Source organism: Pinus tabuliformis, chromosome Q (genome assembly GCF_031772625.1).
Source record: "Pinus tabuliformis cultivar Carrire ecotype Pingquan chromosome Q, CPIR1, whole genome shotgun sequence".
NCBI classification, from domain to species: Eukaryota; Viridiplantae; Streptophyta; class Pinopsida; order Pinales; family Pinaceae; genus Pinus; species Pinus tabuliformis.
Window position 1 is genome coordinate 836,412,107 of NC_142296.1, and position 18,695 is coordinate 836,430,801.

Below are 18,695 nucleotides of genomic sequence, written 5' to 3' on the forward strand. Positions count from 1 at the left end.
CTCTACTTTGCATTCGAAAGACTCGAATGCAGTTCGATTCGGTACTCTCTTTGTTCAAGAAATGAATAGCAAGAAACACAAGCTACCAACAAGACACGCTCCCCAGCGGAGTCGCCAGTCTGTTGTGGGGGAAAGTATCCAACTCGGAATGACCCTAACCCACTCTAAGGGTGACAGTTCCTTAGCAACAACTGAAAGCAAAGCTATCTAAAGTTTCTTCTTTATGACATGCAAGAGATAGAAGGAAGAGATCCACTTACCGATGTCTTGCGCAAATGGTCGATCCAATCTCCTTCGTTTGCCGCTTGCTCCCAGATCCAAGTCTTTTCACGGGCCCAGCTACACGAGATCCTGCAAATAAGACAAGAAAAGGAAACTACAAGAGGCATGCATTCATAATCGATTCAAGGATTAGCATAAATCAAAGACGCAAGTAAGACAATACACCATTGAAACACATGCGAATAGAAGAACCTCAAATGCTTTATTGATATATGGAAGTAAGGTTCAGGCGGTGATACAACCATGAGAGGTCCAATCCAGCATCACCTTCCCGACGGAGAGAAATCTCTTCTTCACCTCCCTCAAGCAATCACCCAATGCTCACAACTGTAAACCAACAGCAATTCTTTGCACAAAATTCCGCCCTTCTAGATCCCATGGGATGAGATCCTTATATAGAGTTTTGGAGTGAAGATAAGTCAGCTTGATGTGTGACTTGTTGTCCTCTTCAACTCCAGTTGTTCTTCAGTTCTTCACTCGGAGTTTCTGTCTTCCACTTGGAGTTTTAGAAGCTCTTAACTCATCATTAGGCGAATCTTATCATCAAGTGTCTTTTTAGAAGCTTCCTGGGCACTGGCACTTTGAGGAAACGATTCCTCCACATGTCCAAGTACGCCCAACGCAGGTAGCCTTTGTTCTACTTGCTATGCAACGCAGGTAGCCTTTGTTGTACCTGCTATGTAGCGCAGATGCCTAGTGGAGCAGCTGCAATGATCCAAAACTGACCTGTTTTTGAGTGTTTTTCAGTGGAGAACTGATTTGCAGTGCTGTGGTTTGCTGACCTTGTTCCTCTAAGGGTAAGAACAACATGTTTAGGGACTTTGGATCCCTTAGATTATTGACATTTCATGCTCTATGCTGTAAGGCACAAAAATGTCTATAACACCTACTTCATGGGCCCCCAGGGTCTGTATCTGAACAAATGGACTCTGGACTTCGATCCGGTAGTGGATGTACCCAAAGTTGTCCCAGTGTGGGTCAGGCTGCCAAATCTTCCAGTGCATTGTTGGAACTGGGACTCATTGATGCATATAGGAAATGCCCTGGGGAAATTTATAGATCGGGCAAACAACAAGGAACAATATGATTGTGCCAGGATTTGCGTGGAGGTGGATCTGGAGGAGGGACTTCTAGAGGCCATTAAAATCAAGGTTGGAAGCTGGACTCACATGAAGAAACTAGACTACGAACAGTTGCCCTTTAAATGCCGGAAATGCCATGTTTATGGCCATTTCGCCATAAGTTGTCTGTCCAATACTGAATCTGTGCAAGGGAAGGAGGATGGATGGAATCAAGTCAAGCGAACACAAAATTCTCACAAGACTCAGAAGGTGGGAGGATCCAATGGCAATCCTCATCAGCGCCCTGCTCCGCAGACCCAGCCCAAGACAGCCCTAGAAAACAGGTTTGATCCCCTCAGCTTGATGAACCCCAATTTTTGGTACAATTTGGGCTCATTTGGCCTACTTGCTTTGCTCAAACCATTCATTTTTTATTGCTTATGCATTCATTTCTTGGTTTATTCGTGTTGTTTGTAGGAAGAAGCGTAGGCATTCTATCTACGTGACTAATACATGATGATTTCAGGTTTTTGGCATTAAAAGGGAGCAAAGACCACGAGAAAGGAGACAAGGAGACAGTAAGGTGGCACTGCTGGTTTTTAGGAGAGGATGTCCACAGTCTTGGGGACCTTCCTCGTGATTCCCACCATAGCTCCGAGCTCCAACCAATCTCCCCACCGAGCTTAGAGGCAGCCAACCGTTCTACAGGAAAAGTAGTTACAACTGTTCTACAGGATCAGCAGTTTAACCTTCAGTTGGACAGCCGAGCTCCACAAATCAAGGAAACCTGTTGGATTATCATTTTGCATAAATACTGAGGCCGTAGCCTTTGATAGGAGCTTTTTGAACTTTTGCATTACTCTTGTAATTTGGAAGTACGAGCTACAGCTCGGTGTTGGTTCTTTTTGTAAGCCAGTTTTGGCATGACATCAGATTTTTGGTTATGAATAAAGGCAGGCAGATTTTGATCTCATTCTGAGTTTCTAAGGGAGCTATAGCTCTCAGGTTAGGGCCCAACCTAAGAGCAATAGATCTCCTCGGTGTTGTAATGTTATTTGCCTTTCGTTCCAGCACTTCGTTTCTTTACTTTGACATGCAATTCGAATTTACAGTCTGCTGATTTAGTTTTTTATGAGATTGAATAGGATTAGTTTATGGTGAATTTGCTTCCAGTTGCGTAGGTTAGAAGAGGATAGTTATAATTCATTGGAGCTCCAGAAAAAGGTTGTTAGAGATCACTGCCATCTCTGCTTAGGGATTGGGGTGCAGTCCATATCAACCACTAAAAAGAAACGCAGTTCTTCTCACGTCCATGCAAGCTGCAACAGTTACTTTAGTCATAGATCCATCCATGCACTTTGGTCTTGATCATTACTTCTCCATTCCACTTCCATGCACGAGTTTCTTTCACAAATTGCAATGTTGTTCATTGGTTCAAAATAGCACAGTTAACATAGGTTAAAGAGTTCTCGTTTTTTGTGACATTCATAGACAATTTGTTTCATCTACACTGCTCCACACCATTCCATTACCTTCCTCGTCTTTTCAACCACACCTGAAGCCACTCAACCGACCTCTGTTCAGCTCGTTTACCTTCCAGCTCTCCCATTACTCACATAGCTCCATTTACTTAACCTTTCGTTGATCCCATCCTTCCAGCCATCAACCCACTGCATGCACTCTTCCTCCATTTATCTTCTCTGCTCCTGAGCCATCACCAGTTCCATCTCCATCTCACCTATCCTCCCACACCACTCCAACACTTCACCATCTCCCAAAACTCCCACGGTCGAACATCCTGTAGAATTGCACAGACTTCCTGTAGAATCCCTGAGTTTCCTGTAGGATCCAATGCAGACTTCCTGTAGAAGCCTGCAAACTCGGTTGCTGAGCATCCGAACGTGGTAGACTTCTGTGGATTGATGCTAGAGACCCTCTGGGACCTCCCCTAGCCATCCTGACCTTGCCCATGCTTTCCTTCCATTCAAACCGCTCCTGCACAACCAAACCCTAATCAAAAGCATCATCACAATAAATCCAACCACTTAATGAAAAAATACAAAAACATGTCTTTTCAGATGCAAGTAGCTTAGATGCATGTATTTCAGCTCACTGCAAGTAATGGCATTATTGGTAGTAGTTTCATTCACAGTTTTGCATTGTAAGGGCCTAGCTAGTCAAATTAGGGTTTACTAGGGTTTTCATGCTTTGTTGGCTTTCAGTTTCTTACTGCAAATAGACTAGTCTCCTTTGAGTTAGCTTTCGTCCATCATTCATAAAGCTTCTTCTGTGAGCATATAGAAGTTGGCTTGAGCCCTAGCGGACTTGTGCCAGCTGACCAAGTGACAACTGCAACAAGAGCTAGTACTTGTGCATACAGCACCGTCGCTTCCAAGTTTGTACGAACTACCGGGTTGATAAAATTAGAGATAGGAAGCTCCAGGAGTTGTAGCATTAGCTACAATACTAGAGCCCACCATCTTTTTGGCGCTGTTGCCGGGGAAGCGTCAGAGTATTAGTAATTGTTGCTTTTCTTCTACTTTCTTACTCTTGCCTTCTGCTAAGTAGTTTACTTCATTTCCATTCTGCAAAAGTAGCATAGACATTTCCTGCTTTCATAGATTAGCATTTTCTGCTTTCATAGATTAGCATTTCCTGCTTTCATAGATTAGCATTTCCTTTCTGCAAGCGTAGACTAGCATTTCCATTCTTGCAATTTCATTTGAGCAAAGTAGATTAGTTCTTTCCTTCTTTCAGTTTAATTCTGCATCTTTCATAGTTAGTTGTAGATCAATCTGTTTCAGTTTTGCAGGTACCAAAAGAAAAGCAAAGCAAAAACAATCAAAAGAAAAAGAAAGTCTTTTCCATTTCATGCCTCGTAGGAACTGAGATAGATCAGGCAAATTCCTACCAAACACCCCCACCACATCACTGAGTCACCCTTCTCTCCTCTTTGGTGACAGTGACCCAGAAGAACCTATAGGTGAACATCCTGAGATATACAAAGATCCTATAGTAGAAGAAGAGTTAGAGACCACTCCATCTGAAGCTATGGCTGACAATAGAAGAGAAGATGAGAGAATAGAAGGTGCCTTCCCCATCCGAGAGACCAATGGAGAGATGAAAATGAAGAACATTAGCCCCTCCGCCTTACCTCACTTCCATGGGCTGACTACTGAAGATCCGGATACCTTCCTGTTTGAGTTTGTTGTCCTTTGTAGAACCTATGACTACACTCAAGATGAGCAAAAGCTGAAACTTTTCCCTTCCACTCTTAAGGATGCAGCATTACGCTGGTTCATGGGCTTACCTGGGAATAGTATCACCACTTGGGCTCAGATGCAGCAAGCTTTCAATACCAAGTACCGGGATTACTGTAGGTCCAAGGAAACAAAGGGGGAAATCTTTCGGATGACCATGGGAAATGATGAGTCCTTAGAGGAGTATGAGGAGATGTTCCAACTAAGCTATAAGCGGGCCAGTGCACACTTGACCCTGAATCCCTCAAGTTGGTCCTGCTCCGAGGAGTCCCTGAAGACCTCTTAGATACCCTTCACATGTTAGCTGGGGGGGACATTTACCAAATGCCTTATGAGGACATCAAGACTGTGTTTAGAAACCACTCCAGGGCAGCTCGGAAACGAGGTAGAGGAAACCACCTCTCAACTAGTGTCCCTTTCTCCAAACATGAGCTTGCAAATCAATTAGAAGATCTTAAGAGTGAGGTGAGACAGACCATTGCCATGCAGCTTGACACATTCAGGATTCAGCAAAAGAAAGAAGAAGCTGAGAGAGCCTTGGCTGTCTTCTGCCCTAGGTGCACAAGGAGACACCCTAAGAACGAATGTCCATTGCATTCGGTTGAAGTGTGTTTCGTTTGTGAGGAGGACCATCCCACAAATCAGTGTCCAACCTTACCTGGGTTTAAAGCCATGTACCAAGGGACAGAAGCTCCCACTGAACCTCTATATTACCTCAACCAAAGGAGGCCACAAGGATCTAGACCTTATCAGCAGGGGATGCAAGGGGCATCTCAAGCTTATTACAGCCCCAACCAATCGACTCCTATGCCTTCCTGGGGTCCCCCTGCTCATCCTTCATGGTCCATGCCTCCTCCATGGTCTTATCCACCTCAGTACCCCACTCAACCTACTTCTCATTCATATCACTCACATGCCCAGCCACAGCCTCAATGGAATGCACCTCAGTCGGGGTGGAGGCCCCAATACAACACTCCTCCTGCCATCTTGCCTCCACCACCAGTTCAACCTCAGCCATTACCTCCTGCTCCTCCAAGGCAACCTCAAATGCCTGCTCAACCGAACCCGAACCCCAACAATAGACAGGCCCAGCAGGTATACACTGGGGAAACCTCATGCCCTACCTATGCTGTGGAGATCCAGGAGATCAATCTTTGATCTGGAAAGACTCTACCAGATCGCCAACCTCCTCCCCTAGAGGATGAGGGAGATAAACAGGAAAGTGAACCAAAGGCTATTCCACCCTTTCCTGAGAGACTAACAGCCACCACACAACCCAACCCAGAGGAGGATGAGCTTCTGGGTGAGCTCAAGCAGTTGTGTGTAAAAATACCACTTCTCCAAGCCATCAAGGATGTGCCAATATACAACAAACTGGTTAAGGAGAAGTGTTTCAAACATCCAGGCAGACGGAAGAAAGATGCTTCAACTATCAATGTCATAGGACAACTGTCTGACCTTATGTTAGGACAAGTCATCTGCCCAAAGTACCTAGATCCTGGAAGTCCTGTAGTAGATGTTCACATCAATGGCACCATTATACCTCACACCTTGATTGATCTGGGGGCTGCCATTAATGTGATGACCAGGGATACCATGCTTAAACTTAATCTTCAGGGTTCCTTGAGGAAGACCTCGACAGTACTGCAATTAGCAGATCGCTCCACCGTGACTCCCAAAGGGATTGTGGAGGATGTCTTGGTCTCTATTGACTCTTGGGAATACCCTGCAGACTTCCTGGTTCTGCAACCAAAGGCAAAGCTTACTGGATATCCTCTCATTGTGGGAAGGCCTTGGTTAGCTACTGCAAATGCTTACATAAGTTGTCGTGCAGGAAACATGACCATCAAAAATGGTCCCATGTCTAAGCAGCTAGTCCTATACCCTCCTGCCCAACCCTCCTTAGAGCATGACTTACCACTCTGGTTGGAAGAAGGAGAAGAAGACGAGGTGTACTCAGCACCTCTGTGCACCTTAGATACCACTAGAAGAGACCCCCCAACCGAGGATGACTTGATCGAGACCTTGATCCAGAATCCACCTTCCAGTGCACTACCCTTAGAGAAATTGGTGGAGGATGCCCAAGCTAGCACCTTAGTGGATCTTTGTACAACCAACCCTGTTACTCCCAGAGTCAAGAATGTGGAGTTCGGCCCTGAGAAAGCATTGAAGATCAGCTCCTCCCTATCCCCTTCCCAGGAAAAGGAGCTGTGTAGTCTGTTGGCCAACCACCTAGATGCTTTTGCTTGGAGCTATAAGGAAATGAAAGGAGTCCATCCTTCGGTCTGTACCCATCATATATACATCAAAGAGGATTGTAAACCGATTAGGCAACCTCAGAGGAGAATGAATCCAGCCCTTAAGGACATTGTCAAGGAAGAATTGCAAAAACTGTTGGATGCCGGGTTCATCTACCCCATCTCAGATAGTGAATGGGTGTCCCCTCTAGTGTTGGTTCCCAAGAAAAATGGAAAATGGAGAATCTGTGTGGACTACCGAGAACTGAACAAAGCTACCAAGAAGGACCATTTCCCTCTACCTTTCATAGATCAAGTGTTGGATGGACTGGCAGGAAAGAAGTTCTTCTCTTTCCTGGATGGGTTTAGCGGGTACAACCAAATCCAAATCAGCCCGAAAGACCAAGATAAGACCACCTTCACTTGTCCTTGGGGTACCTTTGCCTACCGAGTCCTTCCCTTTGGGCTATGCAATGCTCCTGCTACCTTCCAGAGAGCTGTCTTGAGCATCTTCTCGGAGCTGGTCCATGATGTGGTAGAAATCTATATGGATGACTTTAATCCTTATGGGGCCAACTTCCAGGAAGCATTGTCCAACCTGGGAAAAGTCCTAACCAAATGCACCGAGATGAACTTGTCCCTTAGTCCTGAAAAATGTGAATTCCTAATGACTGAAGGGACCGTGCTAGGCCATACCATTTCTTGCCAAGGGTTGCAGGTGGATCCTAATAAAATTGCTCTCATCAAGAGGGTTCCACCTCCTCAAAAGGTAAGGGATGTCCGGAGTTTCTTGGGATTAGCAGGATACTACCGGAGATTCATTAAAGATTTCAGCAAGCTAGCCTCGCCATTGTTTGGCCTGTTGGCAAAAGATGTGGAGTTTAATTGGACTGACGATTGTCAGAGGGCTTTAAATGAATTGAAGGACAAGTTGGTGTCAGCCCCAATCCTGAGAGGTCCAAACTGGGCCCTACCTTTCCACATCCACACTGATGCCTCGAACAAAGCCATAGGTGCAGCTTTAGGACAAGTTGAGCAAAAACTTCCATATGCCATTTACTTTGTTAGCAAAAACTTGTCCAAAGCTGAGCTGAATTACACTGTAACCGAGAAAGAATTCTTGGCTGTGGTTCATGCACTGAACAAGTTCCGACATTATATTACTGGTTACCAGACCTTTGTACATACTGACCATGTTGCAATTAGATATTTAATGAATAAACCAGATGTGAATGCTCGTATTATTAGATGGTTACTTTTATTGCAGCAGTTTGATTTGACCATTGTTGACAAACCAGGTAGAGAAAAAGTTGTTACTGACTTTTTATCTAGATTGGATTTGTCTGCAGATGAGGATGGAACAGTGGATGACTAGATGCCCGATGAACATCTGTTTGCTATTTCAGTACTCTCTCCATGGTTTGCTGATATAGCAAACTATCTTGTTTCAGCATAGTTCCCTCTGCACCTATCTTCAAGAGAGAAGAGCAGAATCATCAGAAAAAGTGCCTCATTTACTTGGATCGGGGGCAATCTGTTCAAGCTTGGCCCCGATCAGATCTTAAGGCGTTGTGTAAGGGAGGAGGAAGTCTTTGATATCCTCCTCACTTGTCATGATGGGCCTTGTGGAGGACATTTTGCAGCAAAGAGAACTGCCTTCAAAATCCTGCAGGCAGGCTACTATTGGCCCACACTTCATCAAGATGTCAGAAGATATGTCAGTCAGTGCGACCAATGCCAAAGAATGGGGAAACCGACCCAAAGGGATGAGATGCCTCTCCAACCTCAAGTGACTCTTGAGCCATTTGAGAAGTGGGGCATGGACTTTGTGGGCCCAATCAACCCCTCTTCGAGGCAAAGGACTTACATCATTGTGTGTACTGACTATTTGACAAAGTGGGCAGAGACCAAAGCAATCAAAGCAGCAACAGAAGAAAAGGTGGCCGAGTTCCTAAGAGAAAACATCTTCTATAAGTTTGGCTATCCAAGAGAGCTGGTCACCGATCAAGGGAGCCAGTTCACCTCCAACCTGGTTGAAGATCTACTAGCCCATCACAAGATCAAGCATAGGACTTCCACCCCTTATCACCCTCAAGCAAATGGGCAGGTGGAAGTCACCAATAGAGCATTAGAAGGGATCTTGACTAAGGTGGTGAGCAGCAGCAGAAAGGACTGGGCAGATCGCCTGGTTGAAGCCACATGGGCTTACAACACCACTTGGAAGACCACCACCGGCTTCACACCGTATGAGCTGGTCTATGGGAAGAAAGCTTTGCTATCCATTGAGTTTGAATACAACACTTTGAGGATGGCAGCTCAGCTGGACCTAGATCTCAGCCATGCACAACAAGAAAGGCTACTGCAGCTGAATGGCCTGGATGAGCACCGAATGCAGGCCCTCCTTCACTCAGAAGTGGTTCAACTTCAGAGAAAGGTGTGGCATGACCAACATCTCCATGACAAGCAATTTCAACCGGGAGATTGGGCTTTGTTGTATGACTCCAGATACAAAGATTTCAAGGGGAAGCTGAGAACCAGATGGCTAGGACCATATGCAGTGGAGAAATGCCATGACAATGGATCTGTCCTCATTCGAACCATTGATGAGGAAGCCATTCCCATACTTGTCAATGGGCATCGATTGAAGATTTACAGGAGACCTCTCTCAAGACAAGAGTTCATCAAAACTATGGATAAATCTGTATTGGTCCTAGAGAGGGGTTCTGCCTCTGCTTTTGGCATACCCTGAGGGATATATATAATAAAAAAAATAATAATAATAATAATAATAATAATAAAGATCCTTGGGTGAAAATCTCTCTGAGGCGCCCAAGGCAGGTGGTAGGGGTGAAAACCTCATTGAGGCGCCCCTATTTTCTTTCAAAAAAAAAAGAGAAAAGGTTTAAAAAAAGATCCTTGAGTGAAAACCTCTCTGAGGCGCTCAGGGCAGATGGCCCGGGTGAAAACCTCTTTGAGGCGCCCCTGTTATCTTTCAAAAAAAAAAGAAAAAAAAAATGAAAAAAATGAAAAAAAAAAACAATAAGCAAAATATGGTAAAATTGCATGTAGGTTGCAGATGTTCTATGGAGGAGAGGAAGCCCTTCAACTCAAAGCCAAGGGTCCTTATCATGCTGTCAAGAGACCTCACCAGCACCTCCTCCAAGGGTACCCATGTTTTTTCAAGGTATGTGCAATTTTATCATGGTTTGAGTCCTCTACAGGAAGATGCAGTCTTTCTACAGGAAGATGCAGTCTTTCTACAGGAAGACACAGATTTTCTACAGGAAAGTGCGAACTTTCTACAGGAAGCTCTGTGTTCTACAGGAAACTTCCTGTAGAAGTTTGGGACGGCCCAGCATTCATCTTAAAAGGAGATTTAGCGACTACGGATTGGTTTGGACGCATGCAAGCCTCTGTTGGCACCCTTGCACATTGTTGTTACCTTGCTCCACCATCCTTGTCGACATGCAACCAAGTTCCCTGCACCAACAAAGCAGATCGATGAGTTCTCGCGGGAAAAGCCATTTTCGAAGATAAACAAGTGCTGAGATCTCATACCACAGGCATCAGAAGCTCCGGGAACGTGATCGAAAGGCCAGATCCTCCGTTGTGCAGCATGCACCCAAGGAGGAAGAACTGTTACGAGACACCCCGCGGGAATCCTGTAACAGTTAAACCCGCTAGAGTGGATACCATTCACAGCACCGCCATCTGCAATGAAACGCGAGCGCATGCAACCAAAGCATCCACTCCATCGTCGGCAGCCTGTAACCACGAGCCTCCAGGTCTGTGTAAGTTCGCATGCAGCAGGTAGATCCACTCACCATCGTCCAAAAACTGGAAAAATCGCGTGCAGCCACGCAGGTAAGTGTCTCGACCCTTCCTTCCATCAAATCGCATGAATTTTACTTTGAATTGTTTGCACAGCGTAAAAGTGAATGGTTGAGCGGCCGTATGGCCAGTCGACTGGCCACGTCGGCTAGTTAAGGTATAATTGGATGTTTGGGTGGCGGCCACGACAAAGAGAATGAGCAGCACGCACGTGAGAACACTCCCGTCGGAAGCAATGAGTTTAAAAGAAAAAGGCGGCGGCAGATCTGTGGGAATGGATGCGGCAGCAAGTGAATATGCAGGCGAATGATGGATGACGTCGCCCAACGGTCCGGCGGGGACAGCTCACCCCCCGCGCCACGGATTGCGCTGATTCAAAATCTAATCGGCTAGATTATGCGGATGCATTTATCAACCACCACTTCAAACTCGAGTGGCTATTCTGATCTCCTCTGCACTTTGATACGCGGAGCTTTTGGCTACCAGAACGCCGGTGAAACACACCTCGAGCGCAGGCCAACTACAGTCCTCCCCGAAATTTGCGCACTGCTCCTACAGGAACACAGTTTCTACAGGAACGCAGTCTCTACAGGAACGCAGTCTTCTACAGGGAAGCGGGTGCCTCACGAAAAAAGGTGGCCAATTAAAGAGGTAACCCTGAACTCTTCATGCAACTGGTTAGTAAGAGTGGCAAGACCATCGTCCACAGTCTGGTCATAAAGATATCGGTAAAATTGTTGCTTGCTGTGCCTATACTGTCGTTCTACAGGATGTCAGTATAAATAGACTGTGTTGAATTTTGTGGATTATGTGCATGCTCTGTCTCAATAGACCAAATCTCTTTCGCATTTGCCACCTTTAGTTAAAACAACCGTGTTCATCATGCCGGGTGGGTTTATAAGACGGGAACCCACTGATTCAACCAAATTAAGGGAAAACCCGGCAGTGGTATAGCTCTTTACACGAGCACAATGGATGTATTTTTGTGATAAGCTGCAAGGTTACGATGATGAAGTGGCCGAAGAATTCTTGCAGGCTCTGAGGCCGAAATCCCAGACACTGGCCACAGTGAACTTCAGAGGTCTAAGCCTCAAGCTCACCCCGCAACATATCAGTCGGATCACAGAACTTCCTATGGGTTTGCCATGGGATAAGGAATAAAGAAAGCTGAGCCAGCAGGCAAAGAAAGAATTCTTTCCACCTGAGGAAGAATTCTCGGAGGACAAAAATGGGGTGTGAAGAACGAGCCTGTTGCCACCATGGAATGAAGTCAGTTTGCAAATCATGAAATATATCACTTGTGAAGGCCATTTTAGCATCGTGTATGCATATCACTTTCGGCTTCTCACTGAATTGAAGCACCGGATTGATCTTCCTGTAGAAAAAAAACTGAGCATCCCTTATTTCCTATTGCAGTCTCTAATGGAGTGTGCCACAAAGCTAAAAGAGGGCATACCAGATCAAATAGCCCACCATGGGTTGATCAAGCTTCTTGTGGAGGATGCGCTGCATTCATATAAGGTTCCCCTCTCATGGGAATCCTTCCGGAATTTGACAAAAGATGGAAAAATTAAAATGTTGATCGAAGAAACGGGTTCCTCCAGCAGTGAGGAACAAGAAGCAGTGGCCGAGGGACAGAGAGAAGAAGGCCAGAAGACCCCGACCACAGTGCAGAAGAAAGAACAAAGGAAGAAGCATGAGGAAAAGGATGACAAGGAAAAAGGTGGCACACCTATCTTGTCAGCAAGAGAAAAGAGGCTGAAGAGCAGAATGGACAAAGCCGAGGTGGTCCACGTCAGCCCAAGTACCTCAACAGCACCTGCAACCAAAGCAAAAAGCAAAACTCAGGCAGGCAAGCAAGCAAAGGTGGGGACACCTGTGTCTACAGGAAAGCAGAAACAGGCTTCTACAGGAAGCCCAAAAACAGAGACAAAGGCTTCTACAGGAAGCCCGAAATTGCAGAAACAGGCTTCTACAGGAAGCCCGAAATTGCAGAAACAGGCTTCTACAGGAAGCCCGAAGACAGAGACAAGGGCTTCTACAGGAAGCCCGAAATTGGAAAAAGGGGCTTCTACAGGAAGCCCGAAAATCATTGAGAAACAGGCTCCTACAGGAAGCCTGAAGACAGAGAAAGGGTCTTTTACAGGAAGCCCAAAGATTACCAAAGCAGGGGCTTCTACAGGAAGCCCGAGAGTGGCTAAAACCGGGTCTTCTACAGGAAGCCCAAAATTGGGAAAGAAAGGATCTTCTACAGGAGGCCCAGAAGTGGGCAAAGCAGGGTCTTCTACAGGAAGCCCGAAATCTGAAAAGGAGGGGCCCTCTACAAGGAGCTCTGAGAGAGCAAAACGCAAGAAAGAGAAGGCTGGTATTCTCGAAAAGGAGGCAGCAGCGGCGCTGGCCGCCCTCAGTACACCCCCAAAGCCGAAAGAGAAGAGAGAGAGGGAGACCCCTCTACCATCTGAAGCTAGGAGAAGCAAGAGGATAACCACGGGCAAGCCACAGCCTCCACCCAGCAGCCAAACCATTTTAGGGGATGTCCCTACTTCACCCAGTGCAAGAACCCCCTCTAAAACATCAGCCACCCCCGAGAGGGGAAGCCCAAAAATAACTTACTGGACACGGAAAATAGGCCAATCGCCTTCCGAAGCCCGGCTCAAGGAAATGGAAAAGGGGGAAGAAGCACCACCTTCGTCACCACAAGGGGCAGCTGTTGTTGGGAAAAGTATCCAATACGGAATGACCCTATCCCACTCTAAGGGTGATAGTACCTCAGCAACAATCAAAGCAAAGCTATTTGAGATTACTTCTTTATGAAATGTAAGAGAGAGGAGGAAGAGATCCACTAACCGATGTCTTCCGCTAATGATTGATCCAATCTTCTCTCTTTGCTGCTTGCTCTCAGCTCCTTGCTCTTTCACTGGCCCAGCTACACCAAGATCCTGCAAAATAACAAGAGAGGGAAACTACAAGAAGCATACATTCATAATTGATTCAAGGATTAGAATAAATCAAATACACAAGTATAACACCACATCATTGAGACACATGCATATAGAAGAACCTCAAATGCTTTATTAATGGAAGAATTAAAGTTCAGGAAGTGATACAACCATAAAAGGCCCAATCCAGCATCACCTCCCAGCAGAAAGAAATCTCCTCTTCACCTCCTTCAAAGCAAATCACCCAATAGTTCTAAACTCAAACCAACAACACTTCCTTACATTCACAAGATTCCAGCCTCTATAGACCTCATGAGAGAGCTCTATATATAGGAGTTTTGGAGAAAGGATGAGTCAGCTTGTAGCTGGCATGAAGCTGACTTGTGTCCTCTCCCACTTCAGTTATTCTTCAGTTCTTGAGTCCACTTGGAGGTTCTTGCTTCCACTTGGAGATCTAGACCCTCTTACTCATCACCAGTCGAATTCCCTGATCCAAGTGTCATTTTGGAAGGTTCCTGGGCATTGACACCTTGAGGAATGACTGTGCCACTTGTCCCAACTCGCCCAGCGCAGGTAGCCTTCTTTGCAGTTGACATTCAGCGCAGGTAGACAGTGGAGCAGTTGACATTCAGCGCAGATGCTCAGTGGAGCAGTTGACATGATCCAGAATTAGCTTGTTTTTTAGTGTTTTTAGGTGGAGAACTGATATTCAGTGCTATGGTTTGCTGACCTTGTTCCTCTAGGGGTAGGAACAACATGTTTAGGGACTTTGGATCCCTTAGATTATTGACATTTCATGCTTCATGCTGTAAGGCACAAAAATGTCTATAACAGCAGCAAAGGCAGGGCCGCCAAAAACATGAAAGGAAGAAGCGCCACCCTCGGCAGAAAAGGCAGGGCCGCCAAAAACAGGAAAGGAAAAGCATGCTCCGGGCTCTAGTTCTCGGCCAAAGATGAGGAGCCAGAGCAAAGTTGCTCAAGGATGAGCAAATAGTTTAGCTGGGAGGTGATGATGAACCCCAATTTTTGGTACAATTTGGGCTCATTTGGCCTACTTGCTTTGCTCAAACCATTCATTTTTTATTGCTTATGCATTCATTTCTTGGTTTATTCGTGTTGTTTGTAGGAAGAAGGGTAGGCATTCTATTTACGTGACTAATACATGATGATTTCAGGTTTTTGGCATTAAAAGGGAACAAAGACCACGAGAAAGGAGACAAGGAGACAGTAAGGTGGCACTGCTGGTTTTTAGGAGAGGATGTCCATAGTCTTGGGGACCTTCCTCGTGATTCCCACCATAGCTCCGAGCTCCAACCAATCTCCCCACCGAGCTTAGAGGCAGCCAACCGTTCTACAGGAACAACAGTTACAACTGTTCTACAGGATCAGCAGTTTAACCTTCAGTTGGACAGCCGAGCTCCACAAATCAAGGAAACCTGTTGGATTATCATTTTGCATAAATACTGAGGCCGTAGCCTTTGATAGGAGCTTTTTGAACTTTTGCATTACTCTTGTAATTTGGAAGTACGAGCTACAGCTCGGTGTTGGTTCTTTTTGTAAGCCAGTTTTGGCATGACATCAGATTTTTGGTTATGAATAAAGGCAGGCAGATTTTGACCTCATTCTGAGTTTCTAAGGGAGCTATAGCTCTCAAGTTAGGGCCCAACCTGAGAGTAATAGATCTCCTCGGTGTTGTAATGTTATTTGCCTTTCGTTCCAGCACTTCGTTTCTTTACTTTGACATGCAATTCGAATTTACAGTCTACTGATTTAGTTTTTTATGAGATTGAATAGGATTAGTTTATGGTGAATTTGCTTCCAGTTGCGTAGGTTAGAAGAGGATAGTTATAATTCATTGGAGCTCCAGAAAAAGGTTGTTAGAGATCACTGCCATCTCTGCTTAGGGATTGGGGTGCAGTCCATATCAACCACCAAAAAGAAACGCAGTTCTTCTCACGTCCATGCAAGCTGCAACAGTTACTTTAGTCATAGATCCATCCATGCACTTTGGTCTTGATCATTACTTCTCCATTCCACTTCCATGCACGAGTTTCTTTCACAAATTGCACTGCTGTTCATTGGTTCAAAATAGCACAGTTAACATAGGTTAAAGAGTTCTCGTTTTTGGTGACATTCATAGACAATTTGTTTCATCTACACTGCTCCACACCATTCCATTACCTTCCTCGTCTTTTCAACCACACCTGAAGCCACTCAACCGACCTCTGTTCAGCTCGTTTACCTTCCAGCTCTCCCATTACTCACATAGCTCCATTTACTTAACCTTTCGTTGATCCCATCCTTCCATCCATCAACCCACTGCATGCACTCTTCCTCCATCTGACTTCTCTGCTCCTGAGCCATCACCAGTTCCATCTCCATCTCACCTATCCTCCTACACCACTCCAACACTTCACCATCTCCCAAAACTCCCACGGTCGAACATCCTGTAGAATTGCACAAACTTCCTGTAGAATCCCTGAGTTTCCTGTAGGATCCCCTGCAGACTTCCTGTAGAAGCCTGCAAACTCGGTTGCTGAGCATCCAAACATGGTAGACTTCTGTGGACTGATGCTAGAGACCCTCTGGGACCTCCCCTAGCCATCCTGACCTTGCCCATGCTTTCCTTCCATTCAAACCGCTCCTGCACAACCAAACCCTAATCAAAAGCATCATCACAATAAATCCAACCACTTAATGAAAAAATACAAAAACATGTCTTTTCAGATGCAAGTAGCTTAGATGCATGTATTTCAGCTCACTGCAAGTAATGGCATTATTGGTAGTAGTTTCATTCACAGTTTTGCATTGTAAGGGCCTAGCTAGTCAAATTAGGGTTTACTAGGGTTTTCATGCTTTGTTGGCTTTCAGTTTCTTACTGCAAATAGACTAGTCTCCTTTGAGTTATCTTTCGTCCATCATTCATAAAGCTTCTTCTGTGAGCATATAGAAGTTGGCTTGAGCCCTAGCGGACTTGTGCCACCTGACCAAGTGACAGCTGCGACAAGAGCTAGTACTTGTGCATACAGCACCGTCGCTTCCAAGTTTGTACGAACTACCAGGTTGATAAAATTAGAGATAGGAAGCTCCAGGAGTTGTAGCATTATTGCTACAATACTGGAGCCCACCACAGCTCTCAACCAGAGGACACCCATGAAGTCGAGGCCCAGAAATCAGTCACTCCAGAGAAAGGTGGTCAGCCCAATCCTTCCAAGGATTCAGGCGTAGCAGAAAGCTCAAAAGGAACCCCAGAAGAAGTTGAGGATGAGGACCAAGAATCGGAAGACTCGGAGGAGGAAGGAGAAATAGGAGACTCCCTAGCCTCTATAAGGAGATCTACAAGAGGGCGCAAAATAGATCGGGAGAAAAGGGAGCATGAAACGTATAAGGACAAGTTGCAGGGCAACCAACCTACATTAAAGAAGATGTTAGCAAAAAAACCAAAGATGGCTAGAAATCAGCATCAAGGCTCCAAGGGAGCCCTCCAAAGCAAAGGTAAATAATGAAAATTATCTCCTGGAACTGCAGGGGTATGGGGAGCAAAATCAAAGAAGAGGCACTAAGAAACTTAATAAGAATAGAAGCCCCGGACATACTCCTCCTCCAGGAGACCAAGATGGAGGATTCGGGCCTCCTTCATTTAAGTAGAAAACTATGGAATAAGAGCAAAGCAGCTGCTGTCTCAGCCCGAGGAGCCTCTGGAGGGCTGGGATCTCTATGGAATGATAGCAAGTACTCGCTAATATCTGAAACTTCAACCACCCACTGGTTGATGTTGAAGATGCAACACTTAGTTACTAAAGAAATATTTTGCCTCTTCAACGTTTATGTGTCGGTCAGCGCTGGAGAAAAAAAGTCTTGCTGGTATTCATTAAGAAATCAAGTGGATCTGGGCATTCTAGAAAATATCATCATTACAGGAGACCTAAATCTCACGCTGCACTCTACAGAAAAGCGTGGAGGTACCATTGTGCGAGATCCGGCAAGGGAATGGGCAGAAGATCTTCTCCATGATTGGGATCTACTAGATATCAAGCCAGTTTCAGGTAATTTCTCGTGGTCAAACAAAAGAATAGGGCCTGGGCATATTGCAGCAAGACTAGATAGATTTTTTGTGTAAAGTTCCTTCCTTCAGCTTGGTTTAGATGCCAGCATGCGTATCCTTCCATGTAGCACCTCTGACAATAACTCCATCAAGTTGACCCTTCGATCCCTCTCGGATCTTGGCCCCATCCCCTTCAAATTCAACCCTCTTTGGACCAAGGTACCCAACTTTCTTCAGATTGTCAAGCATTGTTGGTCTCAGCCAGTCAATGGCTCTCCATTCTATATCTGGGAAGAGAAACTCAGAAGAGTGAAATCTGCCCTAAAAAGCTGGGCCAAATCTCTTTCTAATCTAGCCACTGAAAGGAAAAAGATCCAATGCATGCTAGATGCCCACCATCAGATCTTGGAAGAGGCCCACATCTCTAAAGAAATTCTTGACAAAGAGGCCCATCTTCAACAGCAATATCACAAAGCCTGTCTGAACGAAGAGGAAGCATGGAGGATCAAATCTCATTGCCTTTGGCTCAAAGCAAGAGATAAAAACACCTCATACTTCCACAAGCAATCTCAAGCCAGAAAGCTTCAAACATATAGCAGAAATCAAAGAAGAAGCCGTGACCCACAAAGACTCTACAAACATCAAGCGGGCAGCCTTTCGCCATTTCCAAAATCTTTACAGCGAAGAGGTGAATGGCTCTTAGAATTCTTATTTGTTGGACGGGGTCCCCTCTTCAATCTCAGCTCAAATGAACCTCCAGCTAGAAGCCAAAGTCACCATGGAGGAGGTCAAAGCTGCTCCCTTTGCCATGGACCCTGATAAAGCTCCAGGACCTGACGGTTTCTCTGCCAGATTCCTTCAATCCTGCTGGCACATTGTGGGAAAAATCTCCTCAAAATGATTCAAAAATCGCAAGATTGCCAGAAAATTGGAGGAAGCACAAACTCCTCGTTCCTTGCTCTTATTCCTATGGAGAAGGGTGCCAATTCGTTTAACAGATTCCGCCCCATCTCTCTTTGTAATATTGGCTACAAGCTGAT

At 45.4% G+C, this 18,695-nt stretch overlaps 1 protein-coding gene across 1 annotated transcript; it reads left to right on the top strand.

Moving 5' to 3' along the window:
- Positions 1–1,175: 1,175 nt before the first annotated feature.
- On the top strand, positions 1,176–17,730 carry LOC149222195 (uncharacterized). The gene is made up of 3 exons (XM_089387530.1): positions 1,176–1,687; positions 16,744–16,992; positions 17,139–17,730. The coding sequence occupies exons 1-3, from the start codon at positions 1,176–1,178 to the stop codon at positions 17,728–17,730; spliced, it is 1,353 nt and encodes a 450-aa protein (XP_089243656.1).
- The last annotated feature ends 965 nt before the right edge of the window (positions 17,731–18,695 follow it).

What these genes read in the sequence shown, in the direction of transcription:
- LOC149222195 (XM_089387530.1), top strand. Translation starts at nt 1,176, where the DNA reads ATGGGCCCCCAGGGTCTGTATCTGAACAAATGGACTCTGGACTTCGAT. An exon ending in AAGACAGCCCTAGAAAACAG is followed by an intron (nt 1,688 to 16,743) that starts GTTTGATCCCCT and finishes AGCCCACCACAG; the next exon opens with CTCTCAACCAGAGGACACCC. An exon ending in GAGAAAAGGGAGCATGAAAC is followed by an intron (nt 16,993 to 17,138) that starts GTATAAGGACAA and finishes CTGGAACTGCAG; the next exon opens with GGGTATGGGGAGCAAAATCA.